General features: G+C 31.2%; 1 protein-coding gene across 1 annotated transcript in view; it reads left to right on the forward strand.

Annotated features, from left to right (window-relative positions):
• Window positions 1-21,575, forward strand: part of LOC120587738 (sperm-associated antigen 16 protein-like) — a 448,498-nt gene extending 426,923 nt beyond the window's left edge. The window contains exon 7 of the mRNA XM_039844919.1: window positions 21,262-21,575. Within this exon, the coding sequence (XP_039700853.1) occupies window positions 21,262-21,437 (176 nt within the window). The 3' untranslated portion in view covers window positions 21,438-21,575. The remainder of the gene's footprint in view (window positions 1-21,261) is intronic.
• Window positions 21,576-21,848: the final 273 nt, after the last annotated feature.

Genomic DNA, 21,848 nt, shown 5'->3' on the forward strand with positions numbered 1-21,848 from the left:
AAAAAAAAAAAGCCAAGACTGAAGTCAAAGAACTTACTGTCTATGTTTAATTCTAGGAGTTTTATGGTTTCAGATCTTTCAATTAAGTCTTTAACTCACTTTGAATTACTTTTGTTTGGGGGGTAGATGGTGGTCCAGTTTCATTCTTTTACATGTGCCTGTCCAGTTTTCATAACACCATTTACTGAAGAGATTGTCCTTTCCCCATTGTATATTCTTGGTTCCTTTGTCATAAATTAATTGACCATGTATGTGTGGTTTTATTTCTGAGTTTTCTATTCTGTTCCATTGATTTATATATAGTTTTGTGCTAGTGCCATACTGTTTTGATTACTAGAGCTTTGTAATATAGTTTGAAATCAGGAAGTGCAATGCCTCCAACTTTGTTCTTTCTCGATTGTTTTGACTCTTTGGGTTTTTTAAAATAGTTCTTTGTGACACATGGCAATTTCCTCAAGCTGCATGGGTTTAATTTCCTGTTCTTTAATATTGAGATAACAACCATTAGGATGCTTTCCTAATTATCCATTAGGATAATATGAGAAGTAAATAGGTTAATATATAGAAAACATCTATAGAGGGTGAAGGTCAAGTAAGAAAAAAGAAAAATATTTGGGGGTTTCATCTTTTTCATTAAAAAATAATATGTCATAAAATCTCATATAATTTTTAAAAGCATATACTTAAAGCTCAGATTACCAAATTTATTGAATAGAATAGAGATGGAAAAATTCGCAGTACATTTTATTCACCAAAATGTAAATATCATATTGAAGAATGTGTTAAATATAGTAAATTAAATGCCAAAGCCCCACTACAATGACAGCAAAAAAGGACATGAGTATAAATACACAATGACAAATAAAGGAGAGAATTTTATGGTGAGCCTGAGATGTCAGTGGAAAACAGATGGAGGACTGGTAACAGACTTAGCAAAGTAGGGAAAGCAGTGATCTAAGCCTAAAAAGGAAAATTTCAGAATGATTTAATTTGCACCAAAAAGCTCTCTAATGATTCTGGAATTAGTGTCACCTGCTACAAGGAATGAGGCATGGATGTGACCCATTTATATAAAGACAAATTTTAATCCCTGAGACCTTTTCCCTACTCTGCTCGAGCAAGCAACCAGCCCTCTGAACCACAATCCTCAAGGGAAGGTTGAATTGGAACAGGCTCTGGACTCAGGACACAAGGTACAAAAGTGAACACAAAATGAGAACTTTAACTACCAAGATTCTCTATCCTTCCCTCCTCCAGCTCCTGGAACACAGGCCACCAGTCAGGATTTATTGCTGTAAAAGTTGAATAGGACCCAAAGAAAATGCTTACATTTACTGACATTTGAGGATCACACAATGAAAATGTCAGTTTGCCTCCCACTCAGAATATCATCGCCATATACATGCTTTCTCAACAACCCCCAGAGGATGTATTTTTCTTATGTAACCAAGCTCTTGTTTGGGATGTACAGTCTCCAGGAAAAAAAGATCCAAAAATAAACTTGATGTATTTGACCATGAGAAAAATAATATTGGCGGAAGTTCTATAGTTTTAGAGAAGAGTTTTGGAGTGAATAGTGACAGGTATATAGAAAAACAACTCATAAACTAAAGTCTGGCAATTAAGTCCATACAAAGGATATATAATTAGAGCACTCTAACTGGCTCAACAGTGATGAACTATATGAATAGATGTCATAGTAGTGTAAGTACTGAATTTGTTAATACTGAACCTAGAATTGGGACCAAAACTAGCCAGAAGGGTGGAAAGATGAGAAGTGGGTGTAATTACAGAAGAACCTAGTATTCTCTCTTGAAAGGAATTCTATAGACAATGTCTGAAATTGATATAAAGGAATAGCAGCACTACATATTATTGCTCAATATGAAGACAGATAAGAAAAGAAGCAACTAAGAGGAATTCAAAATAAGTATTTCTGGGAATGGGCCTTTGTGGTATGAGAGGATTTAGGGCAGAAAAGTGTTATTTGTCATTATAAGCCTATAGAAATTGTTGATTTATTTAACCATATTATATATTTCCTCAATAAAAATTAAAATTAATTTAAAATGCAAATATTTCATGCGGAAGCAATCTTCCAATCTCTCTTCCTAAAATTAGATTGAGGACATTTTCATGATTCTCAGAGGGCTTGTGGATTGCTTGTCTCTGTTTTGGTTAAATGTTATAATACGGTTTGCCTACAATTATGTCTGGCTCCTTAGGAGAGCAGCCCCTGAGGGAAATATGCAAGATTTGGCTTTATCTTGTCTTGTCCATTTTTATCACCAGGTAGAAAAGTTTGGTTCGAGAATATCTAGAATAGGATTTTTAAAAAGTTATTTTTTCCTTCTGAACTAGTCTATTGAATAATAAAAGGTAAGATATTGATTCAATTAAGTATGTAATAGATGAGAATTATTATTTTCATGTCTAGGAGAAGGATAAAATATAAGTTATAAGTATTTTTGCCGAAATTGCAGATTGTTATCCAGTAAAATAATGTTTAATTTTTTTAATGGAATCTCTCTCCAGTCATAGGAAATGTACTACCAGGACTATATAATCAATGTGAAGCAGATGGTGGTACAATTATCTGGTGTGTTCGGGCATTACCATTGGCTAAAACATAGAGTGAGCCAGGAAATTCATTCTGTGTTTTCAATCTGCTTTCTGGGTATAATGGATACTAATTTTTAATGAAAATCTTAGTGTTATTTGTTTCCATAGTACAAGCCGATTCTACAAAGGCAACTCTTTCTTTTTGTTTCTTTAAGCTTTTCTTAAGTTCAGCTGGAGCTCTACAGTGATTCTAAGAGTCTCATTTTTGAATTTCAACTGTGATTATTTTTTATATCAGCATGGCTTATTATTATCAATTCTTTGGGTAAATAACTATTCCTTATACAATACAAATTTTAATATTTTATATAAATACTTTAAATATTTTAAATCATATAGTGTGGTTCACAATTTAGAATACACTTTTTAAGTGCTGATTCAGAATTATGTGCAAGAGTATGACATTTAAAGCATCTACATCTGAGCACTAAATAAAACCATCTTAAGTGACATGTATTTTATTTTTTAAATTATAATTGAAAATGACTTAGGTTTCAAGTCTGATTTTTGAACACATTATATTTAGTGTCTTCAGTTATCACTGACTCTATAGCTGCTAATGTAATTATTTAGACACATTGTATATATACCTAGTTCTAGAACAATTTGTACATCTCTTTAATAATAAACAGATTTTCAGTTCTAAATATAACAAATGACTATGCAGTAATGATGCTGATATTATTATTTAACTAATATTTTAAAACTTTGAACATCATTTTCCAAACAAACTATCATGAACCCCATTTACCCATCACCCAGGTTCAATAACTCAAGATTTTGTCAATTTTGTTTCATCAATCTCCTTCCACTACATTTTTATGTGTTTTATTCTGAAGCAATTTTAAAAGGATATTTTAAGTTTAAACACTGACTATAGCAAAAATAGTATAGTTTTTTCCCCCAAGATAATGACATCACAAAGTAACTTTTATCTATTTGGTTGCATGTATGTTTATATTTTATTTCTGAAACTGGGCTCTATATTTTAAAAATAACTCAAATATATATATGTTTAGTATGCAGATTTCCTTTCAGAAGCACATCAAGTTCTTTTTAACATATACAAGATTGTTACTGCAACTTAAAATATATCAACCTGATAGAAGAGCCCTTTAAAAGATTGTTTTCTTAAGTTAATTTTTTTCCTGAAAATACTGAGATTATTTTAAAAGCCTTTTAAAAGCAATGATATGTTTCTAATTTTAGAGATTATAACAATTTTATTCTCCAACAAAGGAAATTCAATGTGACTTGCTGGAATAGTGTTTCTTTTGAGGGACATAATCTGGTATATAAATGCCATTCAGATATTAATAACCATAGTATCTAGTTAATGCAAAGGAGACCTGATTTTATGGACTATTTTCCATTTTCTAACACCGAATGCTTGTCATGTAGATATTCATTTCTTTCTGTTCCTTTGCAATTGTAATTCCTTCTTCATCCCCACTCTCCCCGAAGATTTTCTTGAGATTTTTTTTGCCTTTTATGGCCTCACTGTAAATCAAGAGACCCCAAACATTGACTTCAGTTTAAAAATATAATTATGCTAATTTCTAGTAAAGCAGATGAAGTTTATTTATTTCCATAGGATTCTTTTAGGAAGTAAGTGTATGGAATTAGACAGATTGTCAAAAGGAAAAAAACAAAAGAAAATAAATCATCATTTCAGTGGCTTGGAACGTGGCTTATTTTTTTCTCTACTGTGAAAATTGGCTTTGGTTTTGCCTATAAAGAATAACTATCTGAAGTGGGGTTTATTTGTTTATTTTTTATTCAAGGTGTTCTTCCTTTTCAATAACAGCATCTTGGTCTCCCTTTGGGTCTCTTTGGGTACTCTTGATTATTGTAGTAGACAGTAAGTCCTGGCTTGGTCCATCACACCATTCTAGCTACCATCCACAGAAATTGATTCAGGAATAAGCACATGATCCAAACTAGCCAATGAGGGAAAATATTTTTTAACCCAATATAAACCTCCTGGGAAATGGAGGTACTCTCCCCTTGGACCTGGAATTTCGAAGGCCATGAACCTGAACCTGTTATGGCTACCAAGTGAAGAGAAGCTTCCTGAGAGTGAATTCACACTGCTGAAAGCAGAGCTGAGAGCCAATGAGAGATGGCGTTCTTATAAACATCATTTCAACCTCTTGGCCCAACTATTTCTGGTTTTAATCTACTTATATTTCTGGATTATAAATATATATATTCTTAAGCTATATTTTTCTCTTTACCGCTTTGAGTTGATTTTCTTTCACTTGCAACTGAAAATGTCCTGACTGATATTACATCAATTCAGATAAGTCAAAGTCTATTTTTTAAAAAATTGAAATGTTAACTTTGACATTTGTATACCTCATGTACATATCTAAATCATTTGTGTCTCATTTTATTTTAACCCCAAGTATTCATCAGTGTCCTTAATTGCATATTGTCTCCTAGAGTTTAGCAAAAGCCCATTTGATACAAGTAGGAAGTCAGATTAAGAGGGTAAGAAAGTCTGATGGAGGGAGACAGTAAAGAACAAACTAATCACTTGTTGCTTTAAATTTTCTGTAGGGTACAATCCTGGTCATCAGAATACAATATACTAGAATATTACTTTAGACTTCCATAAACGTACCTTCACAGAATTATGAGTTAATATAAATTTATTTAATACTTTATGTAGCAGCCGAATTAGCTTAGCTTTCTGGCATAACTCCTCTCTGCCCTGCCCCACACCCCCCACAACCCAGAGGCTATAGAATACGAAGGGTTTATAGACAAGGTCTGTGATCTTGAAGAAGTTACATAACTTCTCTGTGATTTAATATCTTCATCTATAAAATGAAAATAATGTTTTTTGCACATTTAGTAAGGACTATATAATGTAATAGAAAATATTCAAGAAAAATAGATACTAAGTATATGGAAACTAGTGGTTTTATATTGTATCAACCATTTGAAATCATTTTGAAGGTAACATGTCAATCAGGTATTAGGTTTTTATATTTCCTCATGTAATGAATTAAGGAAGATTTTTAATTTAGGCTAATTTCTCTATGATTTCAGAGAATTTGATGATTTTCTAACCATCAGCAGATTATACTATCTCTGAACTAATTCATTTCGCCACTGCAAACTCATTTGGGCTTTAACATTTGATATTCCAGCCATTCTTTCCTCTTCAGGTGGGTAGGTGGGTATCATCTTGGCTCTAATTCTTTTATCACATATTTGCTTCCTTTTGATTATTAATGGTATAGTGATGCCAGTTTCTCACTTAACCAATTTTATCCAATGAACGATTGCCCTGGAGTAGGAAAGAATGAAGTTCTAAAACTAAGGATACAATCATTAATAATTCACCACCTCAACATTAACAGAAGCTGACACTTTTCTTCCCATTGGCAAAATTCCACATTCAGAAAGGGAGAAAAATCTCCTAAAATATTAGAACTAAATTTTGAGTCTTAAAATGTAGTAAAAGATATGGTTTAAATAGCGAAAAATGAGAATGTTAAGGTGATTTTATTAATTTCTAATAAGTTTTTAAAAATTAAAGTTCAAATTAAATTTTTGGTATAAAAAATAAGCCTACTCATGAACAATGGGGAATAAGATACCACAGTCTATGATTTGCTCTGAACTACACTTTACCATAGCTTCTCTGATACCCAGAACTGAACTGAAACTGGATTTTCCTTTGACATCAGCAAAAGCTTTTCTGAAATTGAAAAGCTCCAGGTGCATGGGGTCCGTGAATAAATATTTCAACACTGATCAGCTGCATAGGTGAAGACCATGTTAGGAAACACGTCTACAAGGATTTCTTAATGAAAGCAGGTGGCTGTTGATTTTCTAAATAGATTCAATAATTAGAACATTTTTAGGACTTTAGGTGCATCTCACAAGGGGTTTCTTTAATATTCAGAGGACAGCTCATGCAGGAAAGCACCTGTTCAAGAAGATACTCATTCGTGCCCTCCTAATAGGAGGCAAATATTTTGAAACCCGAGTATGGTAAAACCAAACGTTATGTTCCTAGCAAGGAAAGACTTTACTTTTTGGATTTATTCACCTACTAATGTTTAGGAATTTCTGGAGTATCAAAGATCTGCCTTCCTAAACAAGAGTGGATTTCATATGAAAGATAAAAATAAATACTGTATTTGTTTTAAATTATTTAAGGCAAATATACAAAACATACTCTGTGGAACTAAACTCACAGGCTTAGTAAATAACATTTAATATAAACTTGAAGTAATGGTAGATTTTATCTTTAACCTCTGTTGTATTCATTAAACATATTATTTATTCTAAGTAAGGTAAACATACCTGCTTGGCTCCAGTCCTAAAATAAGATATTGAAGCTCTCTCTATTGTCATGTTTATAACTTGAGTTTCTTTTCTACCCAGAGACATTTAAAATCCATTTATTTTTTAACCTATCTTTCTACTTCGACACAAATTAATATTCTTTCAAGCAGTACTACCTACAATAGAAAAGTTAAGACTCTTTAGCAAGAATATACATAGTAAAAATACTAGAAAAGTTTATAAATTGTTACTAACACTTAAGCAAGTTAAATTCCTAAGTAATATATTTCTTTTTCTGAAGTGTATTGATCAGAAATAGGATGCAAAATAAACTAAATCAAATCTCATCTCTTTCAATGGTGTTTTTAAAATTCAAAGTAATGACCCAGGTTGAGCCATTAATGCAAATCCTCAAAACTTAAATAGTTTCTTGATACTTTTCATTTTGAGGCATCTTTTAAAAAAACAACAGATGCCTCTCCACATGCATTCTAGAAATCAATACAGTTAATCAATAATGTTCTCCACAGGTAATAAATGCCGAGAAGCATTTCTGCCTATCTATATTGATCGAGAGAATTGCCTCAAATTGCTTCTGATGTGTATAAAAATAATTTCCTTATTGATCAAAGCCTCTCTTTTCCTCTCTGATATGTTATTTCATATATGTCACACAATTGTTCTAGACTTTATTCTTGGATATTTGTGATAAAAAATTTCCTATGATCCATATATGAGACTAATTTAAATGCAATGTAAAATAGGTGTTTGTATTGCTCCAAATTTAATCAAAGCGTGAAGCATCATGAGAACCTACTGAAGTTATTTTAATGAGATATTCAAGATATATTTCATTCACATTTTCATTATTTAGAATAAGCTTAAAGTGTTAAGTCAACTTCTATTTCTTATAACAGAATTCCTTTCACGTAGACATATGCATTTAATTCAGAATGATGTTATTCTTGATGGAATAAATAAGAAGAAACTGCATAGTTATAGTCAACTGTTGATTCACAATATCACTGTAAAATTAGATTTTTGTAACAGGATCTAACATGTAAATTACTTTTGTGACCTCTTTACTAATATATATGTTAAGTGTATAGACAGAGTAATAAGAAAAGTATGTCTTCTAAATTAATGTTCTAAACAATAAGTTTACAATTTCATTAGATACAGCATTTAATGAGTCTCATTAAATAGGACTCAATTCATCTTAAATGCAAACAATATATGTATCCATAGTTGCCTTGGCTAACAATGATGAGTAAATGTTATTAAATTAATTAAGAAGTTTTCCAAGGAAGCTCAACTTCTAACTCTTGATACATTTATTAGCATTCTGAATTATTCCTCCAATAACAACAACAACAAAAAATTAAAGATTCTTATCAACATGATTTAGAAAAACTACCTGTTTTCCTTCTCTTAATGTTCCATTACAAAATGGCATTATTTTGTCCAGCGAATACACTACCATGGAAAGTATTGCTGAATCAGTATCTTCTTAAAACTTGAACACCAGTTTATTAAGTTTCATTCATCTCATGATTTTTATTTAGAACTTCATAGGATATGAATTGTTATATTGACAATCGAGGTCCCCATATCTCTACCTTAGATAATTATTTTTACTTTATCAATCTAACAATTTAATTTTGTTTTTTTTTAAATTCTGAAGGAATACCTAATGCAAAACAAATTAATTTGAAATCTTTCAACAAAATGAGAACTGTTTCTTTTTTCATGAACAATTAGTGTAAAGAAATTGGATAAATATGTTCACTGTATTCAAAATTACTGTTTGAGTCTGAGGGGATATTAGTCAATGTTGAAAGCATAGCATTGAAAGATGATGTATTTTTGTGTGTTTCCCCAAAGCAAAAATAAAATGATAAATTTGTTTAATATCTCAATATAAAACACCTAAAGATGGACAGGTATCTTTTCTGCTCACTAAGGCACTGTTGAATCCTGGGTGCATGGGTGGACTCTGAACTCTAAAATAATAAAAGCTGCTTTTGTAAGTCCTTTACTTATTCCCAGAAAGCTAATTGCACAGTAAGATTCTCAGAGTCAATAAATGCTATTAGGGTAACCACAGAAATGAAATTTTTGAAATATTTCTTATACTTAAATAGAAATTAATTTTAAAGTATTCCTAGGAACAAGCAGAGATTCAGCTGGAAACTGGAGCTGCACACCCAAGAGATGTTTACTCTGACTCATGTTGTATTTTAGTGAGGGCAGCTTAATCACAGTGGGAGAAATGACATTGAGCCAATCAATAAAAATTCATCCGGAGATATTAGGGCATGACGCAGAGGATAAGAGCATGAGTTTGGAGCCATACAGGCCTCAAATCCAGATTCCACTACTTATAAGCTGGCCTTGGAGAAGTTGCTTTTATCTCTCTAAGCCTCATTTTCCTCCTCTACAAAGTGAGGTATGTGCTAGCTCTTTCCAATAGAAATATAATGTGAACCACATACATAATTTTAAATGTTTAGTAGCCACATTTTTTTAAAAACAGGCAAATTAATTTTTAAAATATATATTATTTAATATAATATATCCAAAATACTATCATCACAGTATGTAATCAATGTAAAAATTATTAATGAAATATTTTTTCACAATAAATCTTTGAAATCTGGTGAGCATTTTGCAATTATAGCACATTTCAGTTTGTAGTAGATGCATTCCAACAGCCAGGTGTGAGTCATGGCTGCTATAATGGATAGCTCAGGTATATACCAACGCGATATGGTTGTTGTAAGGATAAAATGAGATAATGTGTGTGAAGGGCTTAGAACAGTGCTTGGCAAATAACAAGTACTCAGAGAAGGTAGCTGTAAAAACTGTTACTTTTACCACTGAGTACTGACTACAAAAGATGTAGCCTCCATTCCCAAGTAATGTCAAAGTTAAGAAGATAGGACAAATACATAGTTAACTATTATTTATGGTATCTATTGTCACATGAATGGTATGCATAAAATGCAAAAAATATTCAAGAGAGGAAGATCATTTATTAATGCCTTATATCAACTTGGTGAAGAATGTCATTTTGAACTGGGCTTTAATAAATAGGTTGACTTTTATTAGGAAGATATGATCACGGACCATGGAGACAACTAAAAGAATATATTCCAAAAGAATAATAGAAGCAACAAACCAAAGTCGGGGAAGTGAAAAATATATTCAAGAAATGATGGTAAATCATCTGATGAACACAGGGTTTACCTAAAAGTGTAATTTCATAAGTAAATGCAGATTCGTTGTAGAGTGTGGAAATCGTAAAAGCCAAGCGAAGACATTAGGACCATTATTCAATGTCAGAAGGAGAGAGTAAAAATTTGCAAGTCAAAGATATAATTCAACAGACTTCTACAACTGCCATGAATACGTTTTCTTACCTTGGGCAAGTCGGTTTATCTCACCTATCTTGTCTGTAAAATGAAATGGCTGGATCTAAAACAAAACCAATCCTGAGAATGTCAGAGTTGTAAAGGGTCTCTTTGTTGTTGTTGTTGCTGCTGCTTTCGTTGTTCTATTCAAATGTATGGATTTTTAGGATGGGAGTAATATAATTGAACGAACACCTTAGGAATTAACATAGGTAGATTTAAAAGTAAAGGCATTGTAACAAAAAGATCATTTGAGGTATCATTTCAATGACCCTAACATCTGAATTTAAGGATTTTAACTAATATTGTGAATATAATGGTTGGAAATGGGCAGATTATAGAAAATTAGTAAAGAAGAATGGATAGAACTTGGGTTGAGGATGGAGAGAAAGAAAATAAGAGGAATGAATGCTACTGCCATTTGGAGGCTGGGAGAAAGAGAATATAGCATTCAAATACAAATGAATAAATTAGGGAGATAATGTTGTTGGAGAGATGGGCAGGGGTGTAACATGAGTCTTTTTAGTTATCAGGTACGATTTTTAGTATGTATAATATATGCATGAAAATGTGTGTATTTAAGAATTAATGGATATAGATATATGAAAAATGACTCCTGCAAGACATGGATGTTTTAGAGCTTCACAAAATAGTAAAATCAACACTGTATAAAAGAATTATGAGATTAACACGAGTATTAAATTTAAGATCCTATTTACCTAGTAAATTTAGTGGCGTTCATAGAGAAGCTCTCAAATGTCACATTTATGAGTCTTAATTTGTGAAAAAAACTTTCGAGCTAATAAATGAAGCAAGACTTTTGGATATAAAAGATTTTGATACAAATCTCAGGTTAACCTCTGAGTCTCATTCTTCGTTAGCTTTAGGGAGGCTATCTATCTCATAGGGTTGAGTGCAAAACAGCTAAGGTAACATATGGAGCTCTGAGATGCTCAGTAAATGATGATTACTATAAACTTCTTCCTGTAGACCTAAAAGACAAAGAAATGGGCTCATATTCTTACTATTTAAAAAATAAAGGTCTTGGTGTTCTATTTATATCACACTACACTCCTCATGTAACAAACATGTATTAAGCACTGACTATTTCAAGTTTTATGATTGGTGTAAAAATAATAATGGGCAGCATGCAGAATTCCTAAACATAAGAAGAATTAGTCTAGGTTAGGAGGCAAGTAAGATTTGAAAAGTTTAAGATAACTCTGGGCTGTTCTAGGTAAATACCCTCAAAATCATACTAAATTACAACCACACATGTATGTATCTAAAATTAATTTAAAATTCTTTAATTTGAAAAGTGCCAGTAGTTTTTACCCTTTATTTTTATGAGATTAAAAGTTTTCAATTTTATATTGGTTTATCCAAAGTGATTATATGCACCCAGATAAATTTTACCACTCGATTTTCATGGACTAAATAATTTATTCCATGAACTTCTTCAAGAGTTCTATTGCTAATGATGATTAAATTAGTAAGTACATTCAAATATTCAAGTTTTTATATCAAATCTAATTGATTCTACTTTGCTCAAGATATTATTAGTTTTTTTTTCAAAAAATTGCCTTCTTTAAAGGAGCTATATTATCTTAAGAAATTGATAAATTTACTTGACACTAAAATTTGAAAGACCTAATTTTTGAAGATTGGTTGGTTCATTTAATAATAGAGCAATATTTTGAGGGTAGGTGAAATTTTGTGATTGTCTTAGCCAAAAAAAGTTGACAAATTTATCAGGTAGAATAAAATAAATAGCGACATGTTATTCTCATGCAAAACCCACTGGTCAACAAAAAAGATACAGATTTAACCAGCAAGAAAATATTCTGAAGTCTTGGTAGATGAAAGTATTAAGTTTTTCAGAGATGTGTGAATAGATAGTCATAATCACTTCCTATTGATACATAGTTATTTATATGAAAGAATAGTAATTATAAAACTATATTATTAAAAACACTATATTAATCTTCTCAGACTGCTCGCTTTTGCTTTTTTCCCGTTCTGTGAAATATTTGGGCATCCTAATAACTTAAATATTAACTAAAGAAGAGAAGCAAGTAATTTTTTACATAATCAATATTCAAATATATATATTTTATTTTAAAATACCTTTATGAATCAATTTGGCTATTTTTATTTTTAAATCGACGTTGATAAGCTATATTACTCTAGTTTTAAATTATACTTTTTCAGTCCATGTGATATTTTTGAAATGTGTGTATTAATAATTTGGTATACTTATTCTTGTTAAAATACTATGCTAAATGATATTTTAAATAATCTATTCAAGAAAAAAATGTTATCAGGCAATTTGGGTTAAATTTTGTTTTATAACATTTTAATAAAATAAATTATATATTTTTTATTTTGCATTTTTAAGAGATATATTTACTTTAATATGAACATTATTGCATTTTCATACATTTTTATGGTACTACTTAAAATTATTTCTACCACATTTTAATTTCATTGGCCAAGTTTTGATGTAGCTAAGTTTATTACCTAAATTTATCATTAAGACTCTAACATTGGGATGACAAATAATTTTATGGTTTATTATGGTTTATTTTTCATTGCCAATCATCAGGATATTTAGAAAGACACCCATCTACATGTCTATAAATTCCCCCACTTGCTAGAAATTCACTAGGTTGATTTTTTTGAAAGTGCCTCCTATATCTCATACCAACTAGATACTAATGTAGTAATATATGCATCCTAGTAAGTACTTTTGAAAATCTTCAGACCTAGAAAGAGTGCATCATCTCAATTCTAATAAAATTTTTTAGGTGGTCAGATATTGTATGCCATGTAATATACTTCATTTTTTAGTATATTTTTATTAAAGCATAGATGATATACAATATTATATTAATTTTAGTTGTACAACAGTGATTTTACATTTACATACCTATAATGTGATCACTACAATAAGTCTAATAATCATCTTTCACTGTACAAAGTTATGATTTCAGTGACTATATGCCTTGTGCCATGTATTACATCCCCATGACTTATTTATTTTGTAACTGGGAATTATACCTTTTGTTCCTCTTCACCTTTTTATCCATTCCCCTACCTCCCTCTCCTTTGACAAACATCAGTTTGTTCTCTGTATTTATGAGTATGTTTCTGCTTTGTTTTGTTTATGTTTATTTTATTTTTACATTTCACATATAAGTAAAGTCACATGGTATTTGTCTTTCTCTGAGTTATTTTACTTAGGATAATATGTTGTAAGTACATTTATGTTGCTGCAAATGGCAACATTACATTATTTTTATTGCTGAATAATATTCCATTGTGTGTGTGTATGCACGTGAGGATGCCACACTTTTATCCAATTAAATATTGATGGACACCTAGGTTGCTTCCATATCTTGGCAACTGTAAATAATGTTGCAATTAACATAGGGGTGCATCTGTCTTTTCAAATTAGTGTTTTTATTTTCTTTGGATAAATACTCAGAAGTGGAACTGCTAGGTTGTATGGTAGTTCTATTTTTATTTTTTGAGGAACCTCCATACTGTTTTCCACAGTGGCTGCACCAATTTGCAATACCAACAGCACCTGAGGGCTCCCATTCATCTATATCCTCTCCAACACTATTTGTTAACTTTTTGATAATAACCATTCTAAGAAGTATAATTTCATTTTGATTTTTATTTGATTGTCCTCTGGTTAGTGACATAGACATCTTTTCATATGTCTGTTGGACATCTGTTTGTCTTCTTTGGAAAAATGTCTATTCAGGTCTTCTGCCCAATTTTTAATCAGATTTTTTTTTCGATGTTGAGTTGTCTGATTTCTTTATATATTTGGATAGTAACTCCTTATTGGATATGTCATTTGCAAATATCTTCTCCGATTCAGTAGGTTATCTTTTCGTTTTGTTGATGGTTTGCTTCACTGTACAAAAACTTTTTAGTTTGATATGGTTGCATATATTTATTTTTGCTTTTGTCTTCTTTCACAAAAAGAAATATCCAAACAAATATTGCTGAGATCAATGTCAAAGAGTTTACCACCTATTCGATCAATTTAGAGTTTATTTTTGTTTATGGTGTAAGAAAGTAGTCCAGATTAATTTTTATTTGTATGTATATACCCTTTTTCCCCAGTACCATTTATTGAAGACAATATCTCCCCATTGTATGTTCTCAACTCTTGTCATAGATTAATTGACCATATAAATAAGAGTTTATTTCTGGGCTCTGTATTCTCTTTCATTGACTCTTATGTATCTGTTTTTGTGCCAGTACTATAGCTTTGTAGTACAATTTGAAATCGGGAAGCACGATGCCTTCAATTTTGTTCTTTCTCAAGATTGCTTTGGCAATCGGATCTTTTGCAGTTTAATATAAATTTTAGGATTATTCAAGTTTTGTGAAAAATGCCATTAGTATTTTGACAGGGATTGCATTAAATCTGTAGATTGCTTTAGGTAGTATGGAAATTTGAACAACATCAATCCTTCCAATCTATGAGCACAATATATCCTTGTATTGATTTGTGTCTTCTTTAATCTCTTTAATCAATGTTGCATAGTTTTCAGAGTTCAGGACTTTTACCTCCTTGGTTAAATTTATTTCCAGGTATTCTATTCTATTTGAAGCCATTATATATATAATTGCTTTTTAAATTTCTTTTTCTGATAGTTTCTTATTAGTGTATAGAAACACAACAGATTTCTGAATATTAATTTTGTTACCTGCAATATTCAGAATTAATTTATTCTAGTAGTTTTTTAGTGGAGTCTTTAGGATTTTCTATATCTAGTATTATGTCAGTTTTACTTCTTTCTTTACAATTTTGATGCTTTTTATGTATTTGTCTTCTCTGATTGTTGTGGCCAGGACTGACTTACAATACTATGTTGGATAGGAGTGGTGGGAATGGCGAGAGTGGGCACGTTTGTTTTATTCCCGATCACAGAGGAACGCTTTCCACTTTTCACCATTGAGTATGGTGTTAGCTGTGAGTTTGTCATGTATAGGCTTTATTATGCTGAGGTCTGTTTCCTCTATATCCACTTTGTTGAGAGTTGTTGTCATATATGGATATTGAATATTGTCAAATGCTTTTTCTGCATCTCTTGAGATGATCATGATTTTTATCCTTGATTTCGTTATGTGGTGTATCATGTTAATTGATTTGAGAATGTTGAATCATCCTTTTGTCAGTAGAATAAATCCCATTTGATCATGACATACGATCCTTTTAATATATTCTTGAATTTGGTTTGCTAATATCTTGTTGAAAATTTTTACATCTATGTTCATCAGGAATATCGAACTATAATTTTTTTTGTTGTAAAGTTTTTGTTTGGTTGTTGTATCAAGGTAATTCTGGCATCAAAGAATGAGTTTGGAAGGTTACCTTGAATTTTTTTGGAATACTTTGAGAAGTACAAGTATTAATTCTTCTTTAAATGTTTGGTAGAATTCACCTGTAAATCTGTCTGCTCTTGGGTTTTTGTTGGAGATTTTTTTTTTTTTGATTACTGATTCAGTGTTATTACTAGTAATCAATATGTTCAGATTTTGTTTCTTCCTGGTTCATTCTCGGAAGCCTGTATGTTTCTAGAAATGAATCTATTTCTTCTAAGTTGTCCAGTTGGTTGTCATATGATCCTTTATATTTCTGTGGTGTCAGTTGTCACTTCTCTTTCATTTCTGATTTTATTTACTTGGGCCTTCTTTTTTTCTTGGGTCTGGCTAAAGGTTTATCAATTTTGTTTATTTTTGCCAAAGAACCAGTTCTTTGTTCCATTGATTTTTCCTATTTTTTTTTCCTTCCTTCTTTCTACTAACTTTGTGTTTTGTTTGTTCTTTTTCAAGCTCCCTTATATGTACAGTTAGATAGTTTATTTGAATTTTTTTCTTGTTTTTTGAGGCAGGCCTGTGTTGCTATAAGTTTCTCTCCAATAACTGATTTTGCTACATCCCATTGTTTTTGGAGAGTTGTGTTTCCATTTTCATTTGTCTCAAGATATTTTTTAAATTTCCTCTTTAATTTCTTCTATGACTCATTGGTTATTTAGTAGCATGTTTTTATGTATCCACGTGTTTGTGTTTTCTCCAGTTTCTTGTAATCAATTTCAACTTTTATACTGTTATGGTTGAAAAAGATACTTGATATGAATTCAATTTTTTAAAATTTATTGAGACTTGTTTTGTAGCCTAATGTATGGATCTGTCCTGGAGAGTATTCCATGTGCACTTAAAAAAAAAAAATGTGTATTCTGCAGTTGGAGGGAGAAATGTTCTGTAAATATCTATTGAATCTATCTGATCTAGTCTGTTGTTTAAGGCCAATGTTTCCTCTTTGATTTTCTATCTTGATAATTTATCCATTGATGTAAATGGAGTATTAAAGTTCCTTACTGTTATTAATTAACTCTCAAACTCTCAAGGTCTCTATGTCTCTTAATATCTGCTTAATATACTTAGGTGCTTCTATGTTGGGTGCATAAATATTTACAGATATATTTTGTTTCTTGGATTGACCCCTTTTATCATTATTTATTGACCTTATTTGTCTCTTTTTACAGTCTTTGTTTTAAAATCTATTTTGTTTGATATGAGTATTTCTACCCAGGTTTCTTTTTGTTTCTATTTGTATGGAATATGTTTTCCATTTCTTCATTTTCAGTCTCTGTGTGTCTTTTGATCTGAAGAGTCTCTTGTAAGCAGCATATAGATTTTTTTTAAATTCATTAATTTGCCCTATGTCTTTTGAATGGATTGTTAATCTATTTACATTTAAGTAGTTATTCTTAGGTAAGTATTTATTGAAATTGTATTAATTTTTCTTGTTGGTTTTGTAAATTTTCTCTGTTTCTTATTCTCTTGGCTTCTTCCCTTAGTGGTATGCTGGGGGTTTTTAGTGTCATGTTTGAGTTTCTTCTCCTTTATTTATTGTGTATCTTTTATAGATTTTTGGTTTATGGTTACCATAAGGTCCATATATATCAACTAGATAGAAAGATAGATAGATAGATAGATAGATAGATAGATAGATAGATAGATAGATAGATGATATATAGATAGCAGTCTATTTTAAACATTTTAGTTTGAATACATTCTGAAAATGCTACATTTTTCCTCTCTTCCAAACTTTGTTTTTGACATAGTTTTAAATCTTTTTGTCTTGTGTACCCCATATTTATTTATTGTGTTTGTCTTTTAACCTTTATATTAGCTTTTTACATGTCTGATCCACTGCCTTTACTACATATTTGGTTTTACTTGTGAGATTTTTATTCATATATATATTAAATTTATGGTTATGGCTCTTTTATTCCCACTTAAAGAAAATCATTTAACATGTCTCATAAAGTAGTTTTAGTAGTGATGAACTTTAGTTTTTGCTTTTCTGAAAAACTCTTTCTCTCACCTTCAATTCTAAATAATAATTTTGCCAGGTAGAATATTCCAGATTATAGGTTTCTTTTAGCACTTTAAATATATCCTGCCACACCCTTCTGGCTTGCAAAGTTTCCAGTATAAAATCAGCTGATACTTTTAGATGATTTCCCTTGCATATGTCTAGTTATTTTCCTCTTGCTGCCTTCAAGATTTTTTCTTTAACTTTTGCCATTTTACTTGCAATATGTCTTGGAGTGTTTCTCTTTGAGTTCTTCTTGTTTGGAACTCACTGTGCTTTCTAAACCTGAATATCTGCTTTCTTCCTCAGTTTAGAAAAGTTTAGTTTTCAACCATAAATTATTCAAATAAGTTTTCTTCCACCCTCTTCTGGAAGTATGAATGTTCATGTGTTTGATATTATCTCAGAGATACCTTATACTATCCTCATTAAAAAAAATTTTTTTTGCTGTTCTGATTGGGTGATTTCTACTATTCAATCTTCCAGGTCACTAATTCATTCTTCTGTAATATCTCATCTGCTATTGATTCCCTCTAGTGATTTTTACCCCTCTTTCAGTTATTGTATTCTTCATCTCTGATTGGTTCTTTATTATATTTTCTCTTTGTTGATGTTCACACTGAGTTTCTCTGTTCTCCCCAAGTTTGGTGAGCAGCCTTAAGACCATCATTTTGAATTCTTTATCAAGCAAATTACTTATCTTCATTTTATTAGGGGTTTTTATTCTGTTTTTTTTTTTCTTGTTCTTTCTTTAGGAAAATATTCCCTTCTCATTTTGTTTTATTTTCTTTATTTATTTGTATTAGAATAAACAGCTACCTCTTCTGATCTTAAAATGCAGTGGCCTTGTATAGATACAGCCTCTGGGTAAACTGTGTGTGCTGGGTGGTTTTGGGAGGCCAACTGGAGCTGAAGTGGGTGTGTGAGGCACCTGGGGTGAGTTGGTGGATCATTTGGCTGGGATTGCATCAGGCATTGCCTGAGGTGGTCAAAGCATGCTGTTGAGACCTTGCATGTAGCTAGAGTTCTTGGACCAAGCTCCTACCTTCACTGTCTGGTGAAGGAGGAATGTAACAATGGTGCTCTCCAGTACCTCTGATCCCAGAGAGTTTCCACACATCCCAGGAGTTCTTACAGTTATTTATCCATTTGGCAGGTGCCTTGGGTCAGTGAATGGAATTTTCATATACAGTCTAGGAGCCCTTTAAATTTCTGTTTGTTTCTATGCCCCAGAGCAGGTGAATTTGCCAAGGGCCCCTCCATGATATTTCTCCCTACTGCCAGTTGCATGTGGGGTCCCCATGATTACAATGTCACAGCCTCTCCTACACTTCTCTATGTGATCCCTCTATCTTTTGTTGAGCAAAAGCCGTTCAATCAGCCATAAGTTCTTCAGGATGAATTGTTCTATATGTAGATGTATATTTGATGTGTCCATGGGAGGAGGTAAGTTCAGAGTTTTCTTACACTGCCATCTTAACCTTATTCCAATATACTTTAAAATTGAACATGATTATAAATTTGTACCCCTTAGTTCAACTAAATCTGAAAAACCTCACTGCAAACTTGCTGACTCAAATCTGTTCTAGCAAAGACAATTTTTTAAAAAATACCTGAGACATAGTGCTGCTGAATTATATAATCCTATCATTAAGTTCCAATGTTATAATATTCGCTATTTTATTGAATAAACTCAGAAATTACCAAGGACTTTCATAAGTATTTCTAAGTATAATTTTTACAGATTTGACATCAACAAAAGATAATGATTTAAAGCTAATTCTTTCCTTTTTCTTTATGAGTTTTGATTCTGTTTAGTTTCAAAAATAGTAAATAATATTCACCATCTTTCTCGCTGTTATATGAAGACTACAAGAGAAAAGTTATTTGTTCGATTCTTAGGAAAGTCACTAACAGCAATTGCCTATAGAGTGAGGCTGAAAGTGAAATCCATAGGTAATGCCTCTGTCAGCAAAGACTTAGTAAAAAGGGGTTTATAATAAATATTCACATCTGCTGCTTTGGACACTCTAATCCATCCTAAAGATCTTTGCTGTGTCAGGTTTTGTTCTAGATGAAGAAGCCCAGTAGTTATAAAGGTTTGCAAATAGGCCATATTTATCATGGTTAGCTTTACTTTTATAACTTTCTCTGTTTTAGAGATAATCATGGCAATTTTGAGTACAATTTGTGATTAAATATTTCACTCTGACTTTTATGGTGATATCATTTTCATTATGAAACAAACAAATTCTATTTTCATAACATATCACCAACTTAAAATTTGTCAAGAAGGCATCACTGATAACAATGCTATGCTGGATGTGGAAAACAATGATTAAAAGCCCAGGTTTTATATTCAAGGTGCTTATAATTATTAAATGCTAGCTCCATCCATACGTAGGGTATCATCTTAATCAAGTTTCTTAGCTTTCCAAATCTCTCTTTATTCACCTATACAATGGAGTTAATATTATTTTTTATCATTAGATTATTGTAAGGATTATATGGAGTAATTTGTGTCAGGTATTAAATTTAGTATCTAGCATGTTTGAAAGAGTTTGATGAATTTTGAATGTTGTTATTGAAATGATGCTATATGCCCTCTAAGTTTGATTACATAATCCCATGAATAGTACTAATGTACTTATTTACCCCACATACTGTACTTGTGTAAACATATTCTGTTGCTTTTATTTACCTCTAAATTCCCTGTTTGTTACTGGACTGTTAAAAAAAAGTATTAGTTGGAATTGGATTGCTTATATAGTTTTCCTTTAAGGAAGTTATTCACTCAAAAATATGTGCTATAAAAATTATAAGAATACTCTGTGCTGCATTCAGTTCTCAAGTCTAACAAAAATTTAACAGAATTTTGAATTTTAAATTAGAGTAAAAAACCATAAGTCATCTTTGAAATGGAAGTTGTATTTTTACTTCAACTCCAAAGAATTTATTGAGTTAATGAGTGTCACAATTTTTAAAAAAGTGTATTATTATTTTAAGTAATGATTAGTATAATTATTTTAAAAAGTTTAATGTAACACCAATTTTAAAATATAAATTATATATATACTCTTATCTATATGTGTCTATATGTGTATAGATCTTTGCCATGGATACATTTTAAGCCTATGCTTTTAACAATTTTAACAAATAATTCACTTGGAAAAGAAAGCCATAGAGCTTAGTACTTTCAATCTCATATTCTTAAAATTATTTATTAATCTCAAATATAAGGAGACTAGCAGGGCATATAAACTAGTCAGAGCATTAGATTTTAGTTTCTTATTTTAAATTTCTATAATCTAATCATTGGCATGGCTTAATTTTGACTGAAATGATTTCCTATACTAACAGGAGTTAGTTTATATTCAATGACTGACATCTAACATAAAATGAATCTGTTGAATTAAAATTGTAACAAAACTGTATATTCCACTGCTTATAAACTGTGACCACTGGAAATAAAACTTTGATCTCTCTCTCTCTCCCTCCCTCTCTTTCTCTCAGGTCGAGTATTAGCTCAGGCAAGTGGCAATGGAGTTATTCATTTGCTGGATCTTAAATCAGGGCAGATTCACAAATTGGTGGGCCATGAGAATGAGGCTCACACAGTTGTATTTTCTCATGATGGAGAGAGTCTGTTTTCTGGAGGCTCAGATGGCACTGTTCGAATGTGGTCTTGATGGTCATCATATCCTACTGCAGAGGGCATTCCCTTTAAGGCTTGAACATGTCTCATATGTCCCAAACCAGTAAAAATCTGGTTAAATATGCCAGCAGGTAATATTTACAGTTTACTTTAAAACATGCTTTAGATTTATATTTTAGTGTTCATACTGGTACCAATAAAAATAAAAACTTTCTGCTCATTTATTTGTGTCTGGATTTTTTTCTTTCTCATTTTGATAAGATTTTAGAGACAGAGCATCTTTGCTAGGAGTTTGGAGAAACAGCTTTACAATGACGCCTAATGACAGACTAGATGAATTACAGGAGATTGATTTTGAATGTTAGAGAACAAACTGCAATAGAATCAGGCTACTTTTTTAAAAAATCAAATTCATGCTGCAGGAAGACCTGAAGTTTAACCATGT

The sequence above is a fragment of the Pteropus medius genome, unplaced genomic scaffold, assembly GCF_902729225.1.
Source record: "Pteropus medius unplaced genomic scaffold, Ma_sr-lr_union100, whole genome shotgun sequence".
Classification (NCBI taxonomy): Eukaryota; Metazoa; Chordata; class Mammalia; order Chiroptera; family Pteropodidae; genus Pteropus; species Pteropus medius.